Source organism: Pleurodeles waltl, chromosome 6 (assembly GCF_031143425.1).
Source record: "Pleurodeles waltl isolate 20211129_DDA chromosome 6, aPleWal1.hap1.20221129, whole genome shotgun sequence".
Classification (NCBI taxonomy): Eukaryota; Metazoa; Chordata; class Amphibia; order Caudata; family Salamandridae; genus Pleurodeles; species Pleurodeles waltl.
Window position 1 is genome coordinate 563,077,556 of NC_090445.1, and position 17,778 is coordinate 563,095,333.

General features: G+C 47.1%; 1 protein-coding gene across 8 annotated transcripts in view; it reads right to left on the reverse strand.

The window, feature by feature from the left end:
- The window catches only part of CSDE1 (cold shock domain containing E1), a 522,536-nt gene that overhangs the window by 408,762 nt on the left and 95,996 nt on the right, over positions 1-17,778 (reverse strand). For 4 of the 8 annotated variants that reach the window (XM_069238743.1, XM_069238739.1, XM_069238737.1 and 1 more), the window contains 2 exons: positions 620-729; positions 214-306 (listed from right to left, as the gene is read on the reverse strand). In XM_069238743.1, coding sequence (XP_069094844.1) covers positions 214-306; positions 620-729 — 203 coding nt within the window. The remainder of the gene's footprint in view (positions 1-213; positions 307-619; positions 730-17,778) is intronic. The other 4 variants (XM_069238744.1, XM_069238741.1, XM_069238742.1 and 1 more) reach the window with 1 other exon arrangement.

Sequence of the window (17,778 nt, forward strand, 5' to 3'; positions counted from 1 at the left end):
GAACAAAACATTTTGGTAACCACAGTTTCAACAGAGCAGTTCGCATTTATGTAGTTCGCATTTAGGTTAGTAGAACAGTGCTCAATAAAAAGCTTAAATCTAACTGGAAATTGCAAGTTTAGATTTTAGACTGCATAGGTGTTAGCTTTTCAAAATTAGAGATCAAACTGATGATCAATTAAAAAAAGGTTTAAATAAAAATGTAGGTTTTACCCCATTACGTTCGTAGCATACACTCCCTGATGGACTTTGACCCGGGGCAGCTGGAGATTTACTCTCTAAGTTGTGAGGAACAGCGCACACAACCTACCGGTCAGAAAAAAAAAAAAAAAAATCTGTTGATAATTACTGCAGAAGAATTACTGCATTATATCAACGAAATATCAATGACCCAAGTTTATGCGCGGAGACATTTTGTCTGATGGATTTCAAGCATCAGCCACTTGCAAACCAATTCATTTTTCGATTGCAGTAATCGTTACGATAACCCCACATATTTTAACATTTGTAACAATTGTCACTTAAATTTTACGGATCAACTTTAAAACAGTAATACAAATATTAGATAACCAACATTTCTTGTGCAAACTCAGCATGCACAGGTGTTAGAATAACTCACCTGTCCAGTTATTCGTTCCTCCGGTAATATTTCTGGTTTTATTTTAACCAATTTTACAGCAATGGGTTTTCCAGTGCGTCTGTCTGATGATACTTCAAACTCAACATCATCTGGGAATTAAGAACATGCCAGATTGTTTAAAACTAATGCTACCAAAAGGATAATTAGACCACTAAGTTGTTTGTAGCTTATTCCTGCTAGAAAAACAGTTAACATTAGGCACTACGACCAAATACTCATGGGTGCAGGCGTGAGGACTTAAAAGGACTCTTGACATCATTGAATTATTGGATCTCACACTTGACAGCCAACATGTGCCGGACTGAAAGGCAATGTGTGTTCATATCTTGGACACTCAGATGGCTGTCATTTCAGCTCCAAATCCTTCACTCAAACTAAGCAAGCTCCAGCCCTTGGCAAAAACTTAATCTGGTGCTTAAAGAGGAAGCATGGGGTGTCCTCTTGTCTACAAACATTGCCTGGTTGGAGAGCACAAGTTTGATTTACGGGACCCCAGAATCCACAGTACCCCATGTTGGGGACACTATAGGAAAGGAAGACCAATAACCACCAAGGCTTATGTTACTTACCCTGTAAGCATCTGTTCGTGGCATGAAGTGCTGTAGGTTCACATGCTCTGCATACTCCTGCCACCTATTGTTGGATCTGGAGTGGTGCAACTTGTTTTTCTTCGAAGAAGTGTTAAGTCACAATATAGAGTGACTCCTCCTCTTGGTGATATTGCTCATGGGCACGGACTCATCTGCTATATTTTTATCTCACAGAAGGGTGAGACAGGAGTGCAATGAATGAGTAGGTAAAGATGTCCATGCAAAGTGCATCTACATATGTACAAATATATACAAGTATAATGCAACTGAAAACGGCCACAGGAATCCGGGGAGAAGGAAGGGTGCATATGAATCTACAGCACTACATATCGAACAGATGCTTACAGGTTAAGTAGCATAATTCATTCACTGTCAAGTATGGTTGTATATACACATGCTCTGCATGGACTGTAAAGAGGTCCTTTCATAAATGAGGTGGCTATCATGTGGGAGTTGCAGTAGATTGGAAAAGTATATGTAGCACTGCCTGGCCTACAGTGGCTTGTTAGTGTGCAAAAAAGTCACAGTAGTGTTTTGCGAAGGTGTGTGGTGTAGATCATGTAGCTGCTTTACAAATGTCAGCTATGGGAATGTTTCCAAGGAAGGCTATAGTAGCTCCCTTTGTTCTAGTAGTGTGCTCTGGGGGGAGACAGGTAAAAGGTCCTTTAGCCTTAGCAAAGCAAGTTTGTATACATTTGATTATCCATCTGGTTATGCTTGACTTGGAAATTGAGTTGCCTTTGTGAGTTTGTGAAAAAGCTGTTTGGTCTTCCTAAAATCTTTATTTCTGTCCACATCAAACATGAGTATTCTTTTGATATCTGAAGTGTGAAGGGCTCTTTCTGCACCTAAATCGGGTTGTGGAAATAAAACTGGTAACTCAATTGACTGGTTTAGGTGAAATTGAGAAACCAACATAGGAAGGAATTTAGGATTTGTGAAAAGACCAACCTTATCCCTATGAATTTGGAAGAAAGGTTCTTCTAAAGTTAGTGCCTGTAGCTCACTAACATGTCTAAGTGAAGTTATGGAAACTAGGAAAGAGGCTTTCCATGAAAGAAATTAAAATGGTCATGAGTGAAGTGGCTCAAACAGTGGTCTCATGGGCTTTGTGAGTACAATGTTAAGGTTCTAGGAGGGGGCTAGTGGTATCCTAGGTGGAATAACTTGTTTGGGTCTTTCCAAGAAAGCCTTTCGGAGGGAAATTTTGAATAAAGAAATATGTTGCCTGTTTAGCAGATATGCAGCCATAGCTACTAGATGTAGGTGAATGGAAGTGCAGGCGAGTTTTGCTTTCTGCATGTGGAGCAGACAGCACTCCATGTCTTGTACTGTGACTTTCAAAGGATTAATCTGTTTAGGTTGGCAGTAGCAAAAAAATGTTTCTATTTTGCAGCATAACTTGCTCTAGTAGTGGGTCTATGCGCTTCTTTGAGAATGTTCATACATTCTACAGGCAAGCTTAAGTAGCCAAACTATGACCTCAGCCGCCATATTGGAAGACTGAGTGACTAGGAGTCTGGATGTGTGATTTGTCTTTGTTTCTGGGTGGGAAGGTCCAGCCTGTTGGGGAGCTTCTCGCATGGTACTACTGACAGATCCAGAAGTGTGGTGAACCAAGGCTGACGTGCCGAGGTGAGTCACAAGGATCATGGTGAGACGTTTGCCTGATCCTCCGAACCAGAAATGAAATGAGAGGGTGAGATGTAGGCAAATCTCTGACCAACTCATCCATAGAGCATTGCCCTTGAATAGCAAGTGTGGATAACTAGAGACGAAGCTTGGGCATTTTGCGTTTTCTGCGGACACTAAAAGATCTATGAAACGAGTACCCCACCTTTTGAAGTACTTGTGGAGGACTTGCAGGTGGAAGTGCTGCATCCTGCTGAGCAGTTCTTCAAAGTGGTTATCCATTCCCGGCAGATACTCCACCGGTAGGTAAACGTGGTGATGAAGGGCCCAAAGGCATGATAGTTGTGAAGACTGTTGTAGCCCCCCTGACATTCCCCCCCCCCCCGCATTTTTTGGGTAAGTAATACATGGCTGTCATGTTGTCCATTCAGACTAGGACAACCGTGTGACACAGGTGAGGAAGGAAAGCTTTCATGGCTAGGAATACCACCTGGTTTTTGATGTGTAGGGACTGGTGTTTCACATCCCAGAAACATTGAACTGTCAAAGCTTGGAGGTGAGCAGCCCAACCTATCCGTGATGCATTTGTGATTAGTGTGATATAAGGAATAAGGTCTAGAAAAGGCCACTTCTTCAGAAGAATTTTGGTGTTCAACCATTGCAGAGAACAGTGGGCTTGGCGGTCTAAAACCAGATCTTCCAGGTAGGCCTGTGACAGACTATTGGTGAGAAAGACACTGCTTTAGGAGATGCACATTTAGTCTGGCACGGGGAATGATGGTGATGCAAGAAGCCATCATCCCCAACAGACACAAAATGGTAATTACTGTGAAGAATTGGTTTTCCTGAAACCGAGGGAGACATGTATGAAAATTCAAAATTGCCCCTAGGTAAGGTTGAACTTGTATGTTTGGATATGGGATTTTGCAATTCTGACAGTGAATCCTAACTTGTGACGGAAATCCACTGTCATCCGAGTGTATTGTTGACACCGATGCAGTATACTGGCTTTGATGAGCCAGTTTCCCAAGTAAGGAAACACATGGACTTAGTCTTCGCAGGCGTGCTGCGACTACTGCTAGACATTTGGTTAACTCCCTGGGAGCTGTAGTAATTCTCAAAGGAAGTACCTTGAACTGGTAATTTTTGCCCAAAATGGCAACTCTTAAGGATTTTCAATGTGCAGGGTGAACTGCTACATGAAAATAGGCGTCCTTCAGATCTAGAACAGTCATAAAGTTGCCCTATTTTAGAAATGGGATGACATCTTGAAGGGTTGCCACGTGGAAGTGTTCTGAAAGGATGTATTTGTTCAGGGGACTGAGCCGTCCGTTTTGGGAATCAGGAAGTATAGGGAGTATACTCTTGAACCTTGATGTTTTTGGGGAATGGGCTTTATGGCTCCTTTGAGAACAAAGCCCGTACCTCTTATATGAGAAGGTGTAAATGTTCCTGGGATAGCCTGTGAGTGTGTGGGGGGAATGTTGGGAGGAGTGGTGATGAGCTTCAGACAGTAACCATGTTGGATAATATCAGTAACTGTTGTAGTCTTCCCCTGACAGGTGTAGGATGATCAGAGGGTAAGGTGGAGGAAGTCACTGCTTGCCAGTGGAGAAGCTGCATGTGGCAGTGCTATCTCTCCCCTCCCTCCCCCCTTTTGTTGTTGGACCCCCCTGTAAGAGCCTCTATAGTAGTCTCTGATCTGGTGGACTGAGGGTGTCTAAGGTTCAAGGCAGACACCTCTGATGAAGACTTATGATTCCCTTGAACCTAGGGCGACAAGAGGAGTCTCTCTATGTATTAGTCTGAAGGGAACCTATGGCCTTGCCAGTTTGTGTCCTTTTTAAGCTTTTATACAGTAGTGTCTACCTGTGGGCCAAACGGTTGAGAACTGCCTGATGGACCTCAGGGTTAAAGCCTGCGAAGTGCAGCCAAGCATGTCATCTTAATAGGGCGCTGGTGTTTATACCGCAAGCTGCAGTGTAGGCGGCTTCAAAGGCACACATGATTGAGTTGCTGGAGATGGTCTGACCCTCTGAATCAATCTGTTGTCCTCACTTATAGTGCTCCTCTGAAAGGATCTGTAGTAGCTCTTCCATCTCATGCAAATAGGCCCGGTCGTACTGGGCCAAAAGGGCTTGAGAGTTGGGTATGCACTAGTGGTTTGTGCCGCCACCTTCATCCCTACAGTATTGATTCTTTACTCTCTGTAGGAAAGTGCCCCATTCGGCATGGTGACCCCTCAACCCCCCTCCCCGGCCTGATATCTAATGCTAACTTGACTGAGTGTGTGCTGGGATCCTTCTAACCAGGCCCCAGCACCTGTGTTCTTTCCCTAAAACTGTAACATTGCTTCCCAAATTGGCACATCTCTGGCACACAGTCTTGTAAAAGGTGCCAGTAGTACCAGGGGCCCTGTGGCCAGGGAGGGTCTCCAAGGGCTGCAGCATGTATGGTGCCACCCTAAGGGGCCATCACCACACACATGCACACTGCCATTGCAGATGGTGTGTGTTGGTGGGGAGAAAAAGGTAAAGTCGACATGGCAACCCTCTCTGGGTGCCATGCCCACAAACCACTGCCTGTGGCATAGTTTAGTCCTAGTTAAGTGGTAGGGTGCACTATACCACAGGTGAGGGTATAGCTGCATGAGCAATTTGCCCCTACTCTGTTTAAGTCCATTCTTAGACACTGTAAGTGCAGTGCGGCCATATTGAGTACATAGGCTGGGAGTTTGTCATTATGAATTCCACAGCTTCATGATGGCTTCACTGAAGACTGGGAGGTTTGGTATCAAACTTCAACTCAATAAACCCACACTGATGCCAGTGCAGGATTTATTGAAAAATGCATCTGAGAGAAATCACCTGTGTAAGGAAATGCCTCCTTGGCATGGTTACCCCCTGACTTTTTGCCTTTGCTGATGCTATGTTTTGAATTGAAAGTGTGTTGAGGCCTGCTAACCAGGCCCCAGCACCAGTGTTCTTTCCCTAACCTGTACTTTTGTTTTCACAATTGGCACACCCTGGCATCCAGGTAAGTCCCTTGTAACTGGTACCCCTGGTACCAAGGGCCCTGATGCCAAGGATGGTCTCTAATGGCTGCAGCATATCTTATGCCACCCTAGGGACCCCTCACTCAGCACAGACACACTGCTTGCCAGCTTGTGTGTGCTGGTGAGGACAAAACGAGTAAGTCGACATGGCACTCCCCTCAGGGTGCCATGCCAACCTCACACTGCCAATGGCATAGATAAGTCACCCCTCTAGCAGGCCTTACAGCCCTAAGGCAGGGTGCACTATACCATAGGTGAGGGCACCAGTGCATGAGCACTGTGCCCCTACAGAGTCTAAGCCAAACCTTAGACACTGTAAGTGCAGGGTAGCCATAAGAGTATATGGTCTGGGAGTCTGTCAAACACGAACTCCACAGCACCATAATGGCTACACTGAAAACTGGGAAGTTTGGTATCAAACTTCTCAGCACAATAAATGCACACTGATGCCAGTGTACATTTTATTGTAAAATACACCCCAGCGGGCACCTTAGAGGTGCCCCCTGAAACCTTATCCGACTACCTGTGTAGGCTGACTGGTTCCAGCAGCCTGCCACACTCGATACATGTTGCTGGCCACATGGGGAGAGTGCCTTTGTCACTCGGTGGCTAGTAACAAAGCCTGCACTGGGTGGAGATGCTATCACCTCCCCCAGGCAGGAGCTGTAACACCTGGCGGTGAGCCTCAAAGGCTCACCCCCTTTGTTCCAGCACCACAGGGCATTCCAGCTAGTGGAGTTGCCCGCCCCCTCCGGCCACGGCCCCACTTTTGGCAGCAAGGCCGGAGGAGATCATGAGAAAAACAAGGAGGAGTCAATGACCAGTCAGGACAGCCCCTAAGGCAACCTGAGCTGAAGTGACTGACTTTTAGGAATCCTCCATCTTGCAGATGGAGGATCCCCCCAATAGGGATAGGAATGTGACCCCCTCCCCTTGGGAGGAGACACAAAGAGGGTGTAGCCACCCTCAGGGCTAGTAGCCATTGGCTACTGCCCTCCCTGACCTAAACACACCCCTAAATCCTGTATTTAGGGGCTCCCCTGAACCTGCAACTTAAGAAGAAAAGGACTGCTGAGCTGAAAAAACCCTGCAGAGAAGACGGAGACACCAACTGCTTTGGCCCCAGCCCTACCGGCCTGTCTCCCTCCTTCGGGAGAAAACTGCTCCAGCGACGCTTTCCCCAGGACCAGCGACCTCTGAATCCTCAGAGGACTGCCCTGCTTCAAAAAGACCAAGAAACTCCAGAGAACAGAGACCCTGTTCAACAAAGACTGCAACTTTGTTTCCAGAGGAGCAGCTTTAAAGACCCCTGCAATCCCCGCCAGAAGCGTGAGACTTGCAACAGTGCACCCGGCGACCCCGACTCGATTGGTGGAGAAACAACGCTACAGGGAGGACCCCCCGGCGACTCAATGACTGTGAGTAACCAAAGTTGTCCCCCCTGAGCCCCCACAGCGACGCCTGCAGAGGGAATCCTGAGCCTCCCCCTGACCGTGACTGCCTGACTCTAAAATCCCGACGCCTGGAAAACACCCTGCACCCGCAGCCCCCAGGACCTGAAGGATCGGAACTCCAGTGCAGGAGTGACCCCCAGGAGTCCCTCTCCCTTGCCCAGGTGGTGGCTACCCCGAGGAGCCCCCCCCCTTGCCTGCATCGCTGAAGAGACCCCTTGGTCTCTCATTGAAACCTATTGGAAACCAGACGCATGTTTGTACACTGCACCCGGCCACCCCCGTGCTGCTGAGGGTGTACTTTCTGTGCTGACTTGTGTACCCCTGGTGCCCTACAAAACCCCCCTGGTCTGCCCTCCGAAGACGTGGGTACTTACCTGCTGGCAGACTGGAACCGGGGCACCCCCTTCTCCATTGAAGCCTATGTGTTTTGGGCACCACTTTGACCTCTGCACCTGACCGGCCCTGAGCTGCTGGTGTGGTTACTTTGGGGTTGCTCTGAACCCCAACAGTGGGCTATCTTGGACCCCAATTTAAACCCCGTAGGTGGTTTACTCACCTGCAAGAACTAACAATAACTTAACTCCCCCAGGAACTGTTGAAAATTGCACTAAGTGTCCACTTTTAAAATAGCTATATGTGTTTTATGTAAAAAGTATATATGCTATTGTGATTATTCAAAGTTCCTAAAGTACTTACCTGCAATACCTTTCAAATGAGATATTACATGTAGAATTTGAACCTGTGGTTCTTAAAATAAACTAAGAAAAGATATTTTTTCTATACAAAAACCTATTGGCCTGGAATTGTCTCTGAGTGTGTGTTCCTCATTTATTGCCGTGTGTATGTACAACAAATGCTTAACACTACTCCTTCGATAAGCCTACTGCTCGACCACACTACCACAAACTAGAGCATTAGTATTATCTCTTTTTGCCACGATCTTACCTCTAAGGGGAACCCTTGGACTCTGTGCATGCTATTCCTTACTTTGAAATAGCACATACAGAGACAACTTCCTACAGCCTGTATTTCACAAAACCATCTAGTGAGTAAGGCTGACCGGTCTGTGCCAGGCTGCCACTAACAGACAAGCTTCTGACCCCATGGGGAGAGAGCCTTTGTGCACCCTGGAGTCAAGACAAAACATGCTCTGGGTGGAAGCGCTTCAAACCTCCACCCTGCAGGAACTGCAACACTTGGCGGTGAGTCTCAAAGGCCCCTGCCTCTTGTTACACTGCACCAAGATCTCCAGGGGACAGAGGCCCAGTCCACAAAGAAACCTCCAAGGACTCCAGAACCACCCCAGATCCATAAGTCTTGCCAACTCTGCACCGGATGCCCACAGCCTCATAAGTAGAGTACTTACTTTCAAATTGTATTGTTAACATTCCTCCCATAGGATGACATCTCTTTCTATGAGAAATTGCATTGTCTACTTTTGAAATTGAAAAGTATTACTTACCTGTAAACTGTTTTACCTGTGAATGCAAAACAAAGTGCATTGGATACTGAAAGTAAATTTTTTGATACATAAAACACTGGAGTTAGTCATTGATTGTGTGCCACATGTCTTGACTGTATGTACAACGAAAGCTTAGCACTACCCTCTGAGAAGCCCAACTGCTCAGCCATTCTACTACAAGAGAGCATTAGTATTATCTACTTTAGCCGCTGGGGATCCACTGGACTCTGTGCACACTATACATTACTGGTAAGAAGTAGTGTCTACTGGTGGTGAGGGGTGTGCGGGCCAGAGATCAAGGTCATTGGAAGTAATGGGATCAGGGAGTAAGGCATCCCAAGGGTCGGTATTATCTTGAGGACCCCCTAAACCCTCAAAGTATGGTTGTGGGGGAGCAGTGAGGGGTGTAATCCCCTGATATAGGTCATGTCAGGATTGTGAAGGGGAGGGGTGCTGGGGAGGTGGGCGACTAGGAAGAGGAGCAGGACGAGGAGAAGAAGGAGAAGGTGGTTTGTGTGGAAGGCTAGTAGCCTTCACCTTCATTTTCCTTTTGGAAAAACAGGATCATTCAGAGCCTCTTGAAGGGAGAGTTTCTGGACAGTTTTGACAAATGCTTCAATGTCATCTTGATGAGGACCTACAGTGCATCTCTTTGATGGTGCATGCTTCAACATCCTATGTACACAGTGCACAAGGTAGACAGCAAAGTTCTTGAAGTTGCTGGTGTTGGGTAAGTTGAGGCTGTGGACTTGTCAGATGACACCAGGCTCAGCATTGATGTTGATCCTATGGCCAGCTAACACTTTGGTGCTAAACCAAGCCTCGATAACTTATGGTGTTCTCTGGGAGGGATGGAGTGCTTGGAGCGATGAGGTTTCTGTCTCTCTCTCTGTTAGAGTCCTTGTCAGGAGAATGTACAGACTTGGTGGAGGGAACCACATCCCGACTTGCTTTTGATGTGTTGTTGTACTCTAATCCCACAAGGTCCTCCAGTTTTTCCCTGAGGTGCATCTCCGCTTGAGCCTTCAGGGCTCTGTCATTTTGACAAAATAAAAATAAATAAAAAATGCTTAAAGGAGCAGTGTATGCTTTTCTGTCCTTGTGCACTCTTGACCGAAGTTGCCTTCTTCATTTTTCTCCCTCATATGGAAAGATTTAGAGATTACTTTCAGCAATGTAGCCACATTCCAGCTAGGTGCTGCAACATTGTGTTTGTACTGTGTAAATGGACTGTTTTCAGAAAGAAACATTCAGTAAAAGATGGATTTCCTTTGTCGTAACTATGGAGGAGAGACATGGTTGAATAACATCTTAGTCTCTAACTCCAGCGGAAGAATTAATGATAGCCTATTCATGAGACGTGTCCCGGTGTCCAGGCATGCTGGCAGGAATATTCTATGTTTATTATAGTCAGTGAGGATCCTACACTGCAGAACTGGAGAATCCAGTTAAGACAAACTGCATAGATTTGCTCCAGGAAAGCCAGTAGACAAGCTCCACCCTGGGATGCAGATAAGGCAGGTACACCACAGCTGTATCAGCTGCCACAACTAGTTATAGAATGGCCTGGTGGGTTCATATTAAATGGGGTGCTACTTTGTACGGCTATATCTCAGAGTCTAGCATCTGCTGGTTCACAACATACAAAACCTGCACAGGAAAACATACTGGGTGTTTTACAATAAGAAAAGAAGGCGCAAGATGGCATATGTTTGCAGTGCTAGTGACTTTTGAAGCTACACATGGGTGTAACATGTGTAATCTTTAACGAAGTGTGCATGTCTCAGTAGCTACAGAAATCTAAAGTATTGGTTTAGTCTATGCTGATTTTGGTAATGCACGGCAGAGGCTTTAACAGTTGGAATTAAATTTCTGACAAAGTGGTCTTTAGTGTCAAAGATCACCTCAGAATGTTTCCATGACACGAATGAAATCGCAGTGCGCTATCAACAAAGGAAGTATGAGGTATCAGTCTTACTGTGATTGAGTCTTAATAACAATCTGAGAGCTATCCATCTTACATTAACAATACCTTCTGCAATGGTCATACATTTTGTTAAAGATGGTCCTCCGCACTGAACCTGTCGGTTTTGGACCACATTACTGCCAGGATAGGATACCACTCCAAGCCGCATAGAAGAATATCTAAGTTACAAACATTTCAAAATATATTGCAGTAGCTGCGAAAGACCATTTTTTTCTACTTCTCTATGATGAAAAAAATATTTTAATAGAATGAAAAAAGTCAGAACACTTTACTTGGTGATGTGCAATTGATAAATGTTTTCTGAAACCTAATTTTCACAGATTATTGTTCATACACTATATAGTTTTATCAGTAAAGCTGCAAGTTAGTGGGAAGGGTTTTGGACATTTCTTGGAAATTTACTGCCTGTAAATGACAGTGTGCTACCACATCATGCTTTAGTAATGTATTTATTAAAAGTGAGCGTTTAAACAAACTGAGAAACATTCCTGCCCTGATGGCAAAGTGTAAAGAAATGGCTCCCTGTTGCAGTTACCCCCCACTTTTTGCCTGATACTGATGCTGACTTGACTGAGAAGTGTGCTGGGACCCTGCTAACCAGGCCCCAGCACCAGTGTTCCTTCACCTAAAATGTACCATTGTATCCACAATTGGCACACCCTGGCATTCAGATAAGTCCCTTGTAACTGGTACTTCTAGTACCAAGGGCCCTGATGCCAAGGAAGGTCTCTAAGGGCTGCAGCATGTCTTATGCCACCCTGGAGACCTCTCACTCAGCACAGACACACTGCTTGCCAGCTTGTGTGTGCTAGTGAGGACAAAACGAGTAAGTCGACATGGCACTCCCCTCAGGGTGCCATGCCAGCCTCTCACTGCCTATGCAGTATAGGTAAGACACCCCTCTAGCAGGCCTTACAGCCCTAAGGCAGGGTGCACTATACCATAGGTGAGGGTACCAGTGCATGAGCATGGTACCCCTACAGTGTCTAAACAAAACCTTAGACATTGTAAGTGCAGGGTAGCCATAAGAGTATATGGTCTGGGAGTCTGTCAAACACGAACTCCACAGCACCATAATGGCTACACTGAAAACTGGGAAGTTTGGTATCAAACTTCTCAGCACAATAAATGCACACTGATGCCAGTGTACATTTTATTATAAAATACACCCCAGAGGGCACCTTAGAGGTGCCCCCTGAAACTTAACCGACTATCTGTGTAGGCTGACTAGTTTTAGCAGCCTGCCACAAACCGAGACATGTTGCTGGCCCCATGGGGAGAGTGCCTTTGTCACTCTGAGGCCAGTAACAAAGCCTGCACTGGGTGGAGATGCTAACACCTCCCCCAGGCAGGAATTGTCACACCTGGCGGTGAGCCTCAAAGGCTCACCTCCTTTGTGCCAACCCAGCAGGCCACTCCAGCTAGTGGAGTTGCCCGCCCCCTCCGGCCAGGCCCCACTTTTGGCGGCAAGGCCGGAGAAAATAATGAGAAAAACAAGGAGGAGTCACTGGCCAGTCAGGACAGCCCCTAAGGTGTCCTGAGCTGAAGTGACTCTAACTTTTAGAAATCCTCCATCTTGCAGATGGGGGATTCCCCCAATAGGGTTAGGATTGTGACCCCCTCCCCTTGGGAGGAGGCACAAAGAGGGTGTACCCACCCTCAGGGCTAGTAGCCATTGGCTACTAACCCCCCAGACCTAAACACGCCCTTAAATTTAGTATTTAAGGGCTACCCAGAACCCTAGAAAATTAGATTCCTGCAACTACAAGAAGAAGGACTGCCTAGCTGAAAAACCCCTGCAGAGGAAGACCAGAAGACGACAACTGCCTTGGCTCCAGAAACTCACCGGCCTGTCTCCTGCCTTCCAAAGATCCTGCTCCAGCGACGCCTTCCGAAGGGACCAGCGACCTCGACATCCTCTGAGGACTGCCCCTGCTTCGAAAAGACAAGAAACTCCCGAGGACAGCGGACCTGCTCCAAGAAAAGCTGCAACTTTGTTTCCAGCAGCTTTAAAGATCCCTGCAAGCTCCCCGCAAGAAGCGTGAGACTTGCAACACTGCACCCGGCGACCCCGACTCGGCTGGTGGCGATCCAACACCTCAGGAGGGACCCCAGGACTACTCTGATACTGTGAGTACCAAAACCTGTCCCCCCTGAGCCCCCACAGCGCCGCCTGCAGAGGGAATCCCGAGGCTTCCCCTGACCGCGACTCTTTGAACCTAAAGTCCCGACACCTGGGAGAGACCCTGCACCCGCAGCCCCCAGGACCTGAAGGACCGGACTTTCACTGGAGAAGTGACCCCCAGGAGTCCCTCTCCCTTGCCCAAGTGGAGGTTTCCCCGAGGAACCCCCCCCTTGCCTGCCTGCAGCGCTGAAGAGATCCCGAGATCTCTCATAGACTAACATTGCGAACCCGACGCTTGTTTCTACACTGCACCCGGCCGCCCCCGCGCCGCTGAGGGTGAAATTTCTGTGTGGACTGGTGTCCCCCCCGGTGCCCTACAAAACCCCCCTGGTCTGCCCTCCGAAGACGCGGGTACTTACCTGCAAGCAGACCGGAACCGGGGCACCCCCTTCTCTCCATTCTAGCCTATGTGTTTTGGGCACCACTTTGAACTCTGCACCTGACCGGCCCTGAGCTGCTGGTGTGGTGACTTTGGGGTTGCTCTGAACCCCCAACGGTGGGCTGCCTTGGACCAAGAACTGAACCCTGTAAGTGCCTTACTTACCTGGTAAAACTAACAAAAACTTACCTCCCCCAGGAACTGCGAAAATTGCACTGTGTCCACTTTTAAAACAGCTATTTGTCAATAACTTGAAAAGTATACATGCAATTTTTATGATTTGAAGTTCCTAAAGTACTTACCTGCAATACCTTTCGAAAGAGATATTACATGTAGAATTTGAACCTGTGGTTCTTAAAATAAACTAAGAAAAGATATTTTTCTATACAAAACCTATTGGCTGGATTTGTCTCTGAGTGTGTGTACCTCATTTATTGTCTATGTGTATGTACAACAAATGCTTAACACTACTCCTTGGATAAGCCTACTGCTCGACCACACTACCACAAAATAGAGCATTAGTATTATCTATTTTTACCACTATTTTACCTCTAAGGGGAACCCTTGGACTCTGTGCATGCTATTCCTTACTTTGAAATAGCACATACAGAGCCAACTTCCTACATTGGTGGATCAGCGGTGGGGTACAAGACTTTGCATTTGCTGGACTACTCAGCCAATACCGGATCACACGACAAATTCCAAAATTGTCATTAGAAATTGATTTTTGCAATTTGAAATTTTTCTAAATTCTTAAAAGTCCTGCTAGGGCCTTGTGTGTTAAGTCCCTGTTTAGCATTGTCTTTTTAGAGTTTAAAAGTTTGTTAAAAGTTTGAATTAGATTCTAGAAACAGTTTTAGATTCTTAAAAAAGTATTCCAACTCTTAGCAGAATAATGTCTGATACAGAGATGCAGGTGGTGGAACTCGACACCACACCTTACCTCCATCTTAAGATGAGGGAGCTAAGGTCTCTCTGTAATATAAAGAAAATAACCATTGGCTCCAGACCTACCAAAATTCAGCTCCAGGAGCTGTTGGCAGAGTTTGAAAAAGCCAACCCCTCTGAGGATGACTTCACAGAGGAGGAGATTAGTGACTTGGAGGGCAATTCCCCCCTTCCAGTCCTAAATAGGGAGAACAGGGCCTCTCAAGCCCTGTCCCCAAAAATGATAGTCAGAAATGTTGCTTCCCTCACAGGAGGATCCAGCATTTCTGAAATCACTGAGGATAACTCCAGTGAAGATGACCCCCTGTTAGCCAGGATGGTCAAAAGATTGGCTTTGGAAAAGCAGCTCCTAGCCATAGAAAGGGAAAGAAAAGAGATGGGCCTAGGTCCCATCGATGGTGGCAGCAACATAAATAGGATCAGAGATTCTCCTGACATCCTAAAAATCCCCAAAGGGATTGTAACAAAATATGAAGATGGTGATGACATCACCAAATGGTTCACAGCTTTTGAGAGGGCTTGTGTAACCAGAAAAGTAAACAGATCTCACTGGGGTGCTCTCCTTTGGGAAATGTTCACTGGAAAGTGTAGGGATAGACTCCTCACACTCTCTGGAAAAGATGCAGAATCTTATGACCTCATGAAGGGTACCCTGATTGAGGGCTTTGGATTCTCCACTGAGGAGTATAGAATTAGATTCAGGGGGGCTCAAAAATCCTCGAGCCAGACCTGGGTTGATTTTGTAGACTACTCAGTAAAAACACTAGATGGTTGGTTAACTGGAAATGAAGTGTGTGACTATGTTGGGCTTTATAATTTGTTTATGAAAGAACACATTTTAAGTAACTGCTTCAATGAAAAGTTGCATCAGTATCTGGTAGACCTAGGTCCAATTTCTCCCCAAGAATTGGGAAAGAAGGCAGACCACTGGGTCAAGACTAGGGTAACCAAAACTTCCACTGGGGGTGACCAAAAGAAAGGGGTTACAAAAACTCCCCAGGAGAAAGTGGGTGACACTAGAAACAAAGAAAAAGAGTCCTCTGTAGGCCCCCAAAAACCAGAACAGGTGGGTGGGCCCCAAGACACAACCCAAAACAAAGGTGGGTACCAGGGTAAGAACTGGGATGCCACTAAGGCATGGTGCCACAACTGTAAACAGTCTGGACACCACACCAAGGACACTTCTTGTCCCAAAAACAAACCCCAGCACAAAATTCCTGGGGTAACCAGTGTAGCCATGGGAGATGACTCCTCAGATGAGGAGGTCTTCCTAGCCTTCAACTGGAAACAGGGCCCAACAGGTGAGTTGGAGATTCCAGAGGGAAGTAGACACTTCCACCACCTACAGGTGAATGGAATCCCAGCCACTGCCCTGAGAGACACTTGTGCCAGTCACACTATTGTGCATGACAGGCTGGTGCTCTCAAACCAGTACATCCCCGGTGAGACTGCCAGGGTAAGAGTTAGCCTAGACAGGGTCACTAAGAGGCCTGTGGCTTTAGTACCCATAGAAGTGGGTGGCACTCTTAGCTGGAGAAGGGTAGTAGTCAGTACAGACCTCCCCCTTGATTGTCTCCTTGGAAATGACTACCCAGAGGTTAGTCAAAGCCCAAGAGAGGAACTGGTCCAGTGCCAGTCCTCTCCCAAGGATTCTGGAAGTCCTGCCTCTGCAGTAAATGCAAGCAGGCCCCAGAAGAAGAAGAAAAGAAAACAGAGTAGGAAGGGTGGACAACCTTTAGCCAAGGTTACAGCAAGCCAGGGAGATTCTGCTCCAGTAGGGGAGAACTCCAAAAATGGCCCTGATCAAGTCCAACCTGACCCACAAAAAGTCCTGGCTAGTCAGGCAACTGTTAAACCTGAGTGGGTGGCTCCTCAGCTAACAGAAGAAAGAGTGGAAGAAGGGTGTTTACTACAAAATGTGGTAACCCCCCACTCTAATACAGCAGACAGGCACCCTGAACCCAAAGAAGCCTGTAACTTAGCCCCTTCCCTTGTAGGTGAAGAGCTAAAGGTGTGGTTCTGGGCACTGACAGCTGTCAGTGGCCTCTGCTGGGTGTTAGCCTTTATGGCTGCACTATCCTTGGCATGGTGGTCAGACCCCATGCCAAATAGCAAGTTAGGCCCCCTGACCCTGTTGGTCATGGTGGGGTTACTCCAGCTCTGGGTAACCTCTTTGGGTAAGCTAGGGATGACCCTGGCTAAGATAAGATTAGCAGAGGTGGATACCTCTAAACCCAAAATAAAAAGAATGGGTGGAGACATTGAAGAGGCAGACAAGAGGCAATTCAGACTAGGTCCTATCACTGTGGAAGTGGGTCAGTTCCCCAAAGGGAATGACCTGAACAGAAGGATGTAAGGCAGAGTAGGCCCTGCAACTAACCAGCCTATTTCTCCTACTCTTCCTCGCCTGACAGACTAGGAAGACTCTCCCAGCTTGGGCTGAGTCTCCTGGCCTGTGGGCTGGGGGGGGCTTGTGTAAAGAAATGGCTCCCTGTTGCAGTTACCCCCCACTTTTTGCCTGATACTGATGCTGACTTGACTGAGAAGTGTGCTGGGACCCTGCTAACCAGGCCCCAGCACCAGTGTTCCTTCACCTAAAATGTACCATTGTATCCACAATTGGCACACCCTGGCATTCAGATAAGTCCCTTGTAACTGGTACTTCTAGTACCAAGGGCCCTGATGCCAAGGAAGGTCTCTAAGGGCTGCAGCATGTCTTATGCCACCCTGGAGACCTCTCACTCAGCACAGACACACTGCTTGCCAGCTTGTGTGTGCTAGTGAGGACAAAACGAGTAAGTCGACATGGCACTCCCCTCAGGGTGCCATGCCAGCCTCTCACTGCCTATGCAGTATAGGTAAGACACCCCTCTAGCAGGCCTTACAGCCCTAAGGCAGGGTGCACTATACCATAGGTGAGGGTACCAGTGCATGAGCATGGTACCCCTACAGTGTCTAAACAAAACCTTAGACATTGTAAGTGCAGGGTAGCCATAAGAGTATATGGTCTGGGAGTCTGTCAAACACGAACTCCACAGCACCATAATGGCTACTCTGAAAACTGGGAAGTTTGGTATCAAACTTCTCAGCACAATAAATGCACACTGATGCCAGTGTACATTTTATTGTAAAATACACCACAGAGGGCACCTTAGAGGTGCCCCCTGAAACTTAACCGACTATCTGTGTAGGCTGACTAGTTTTAGCAGCCTGCCACAAACCGAGACATGTTGCTGGCCCCATGGGGAGAGTGCCTTTGTCACTCTGAGGCCAGTAACAAAGCCTGCACTGGGTGGAGATGCTAACACCTCCCCCAGGCAGGAATTGTCACACCTGGCGGTGAGCCTCAAAGGCTCACCTCCTTTGTGCCAACCCAGCAGGCCACTCCAGCTAGTGGAGTTGCCCGCCCCCTCCGGCCAGGCCCCACTTTTGGCGGCAAGGCCGGA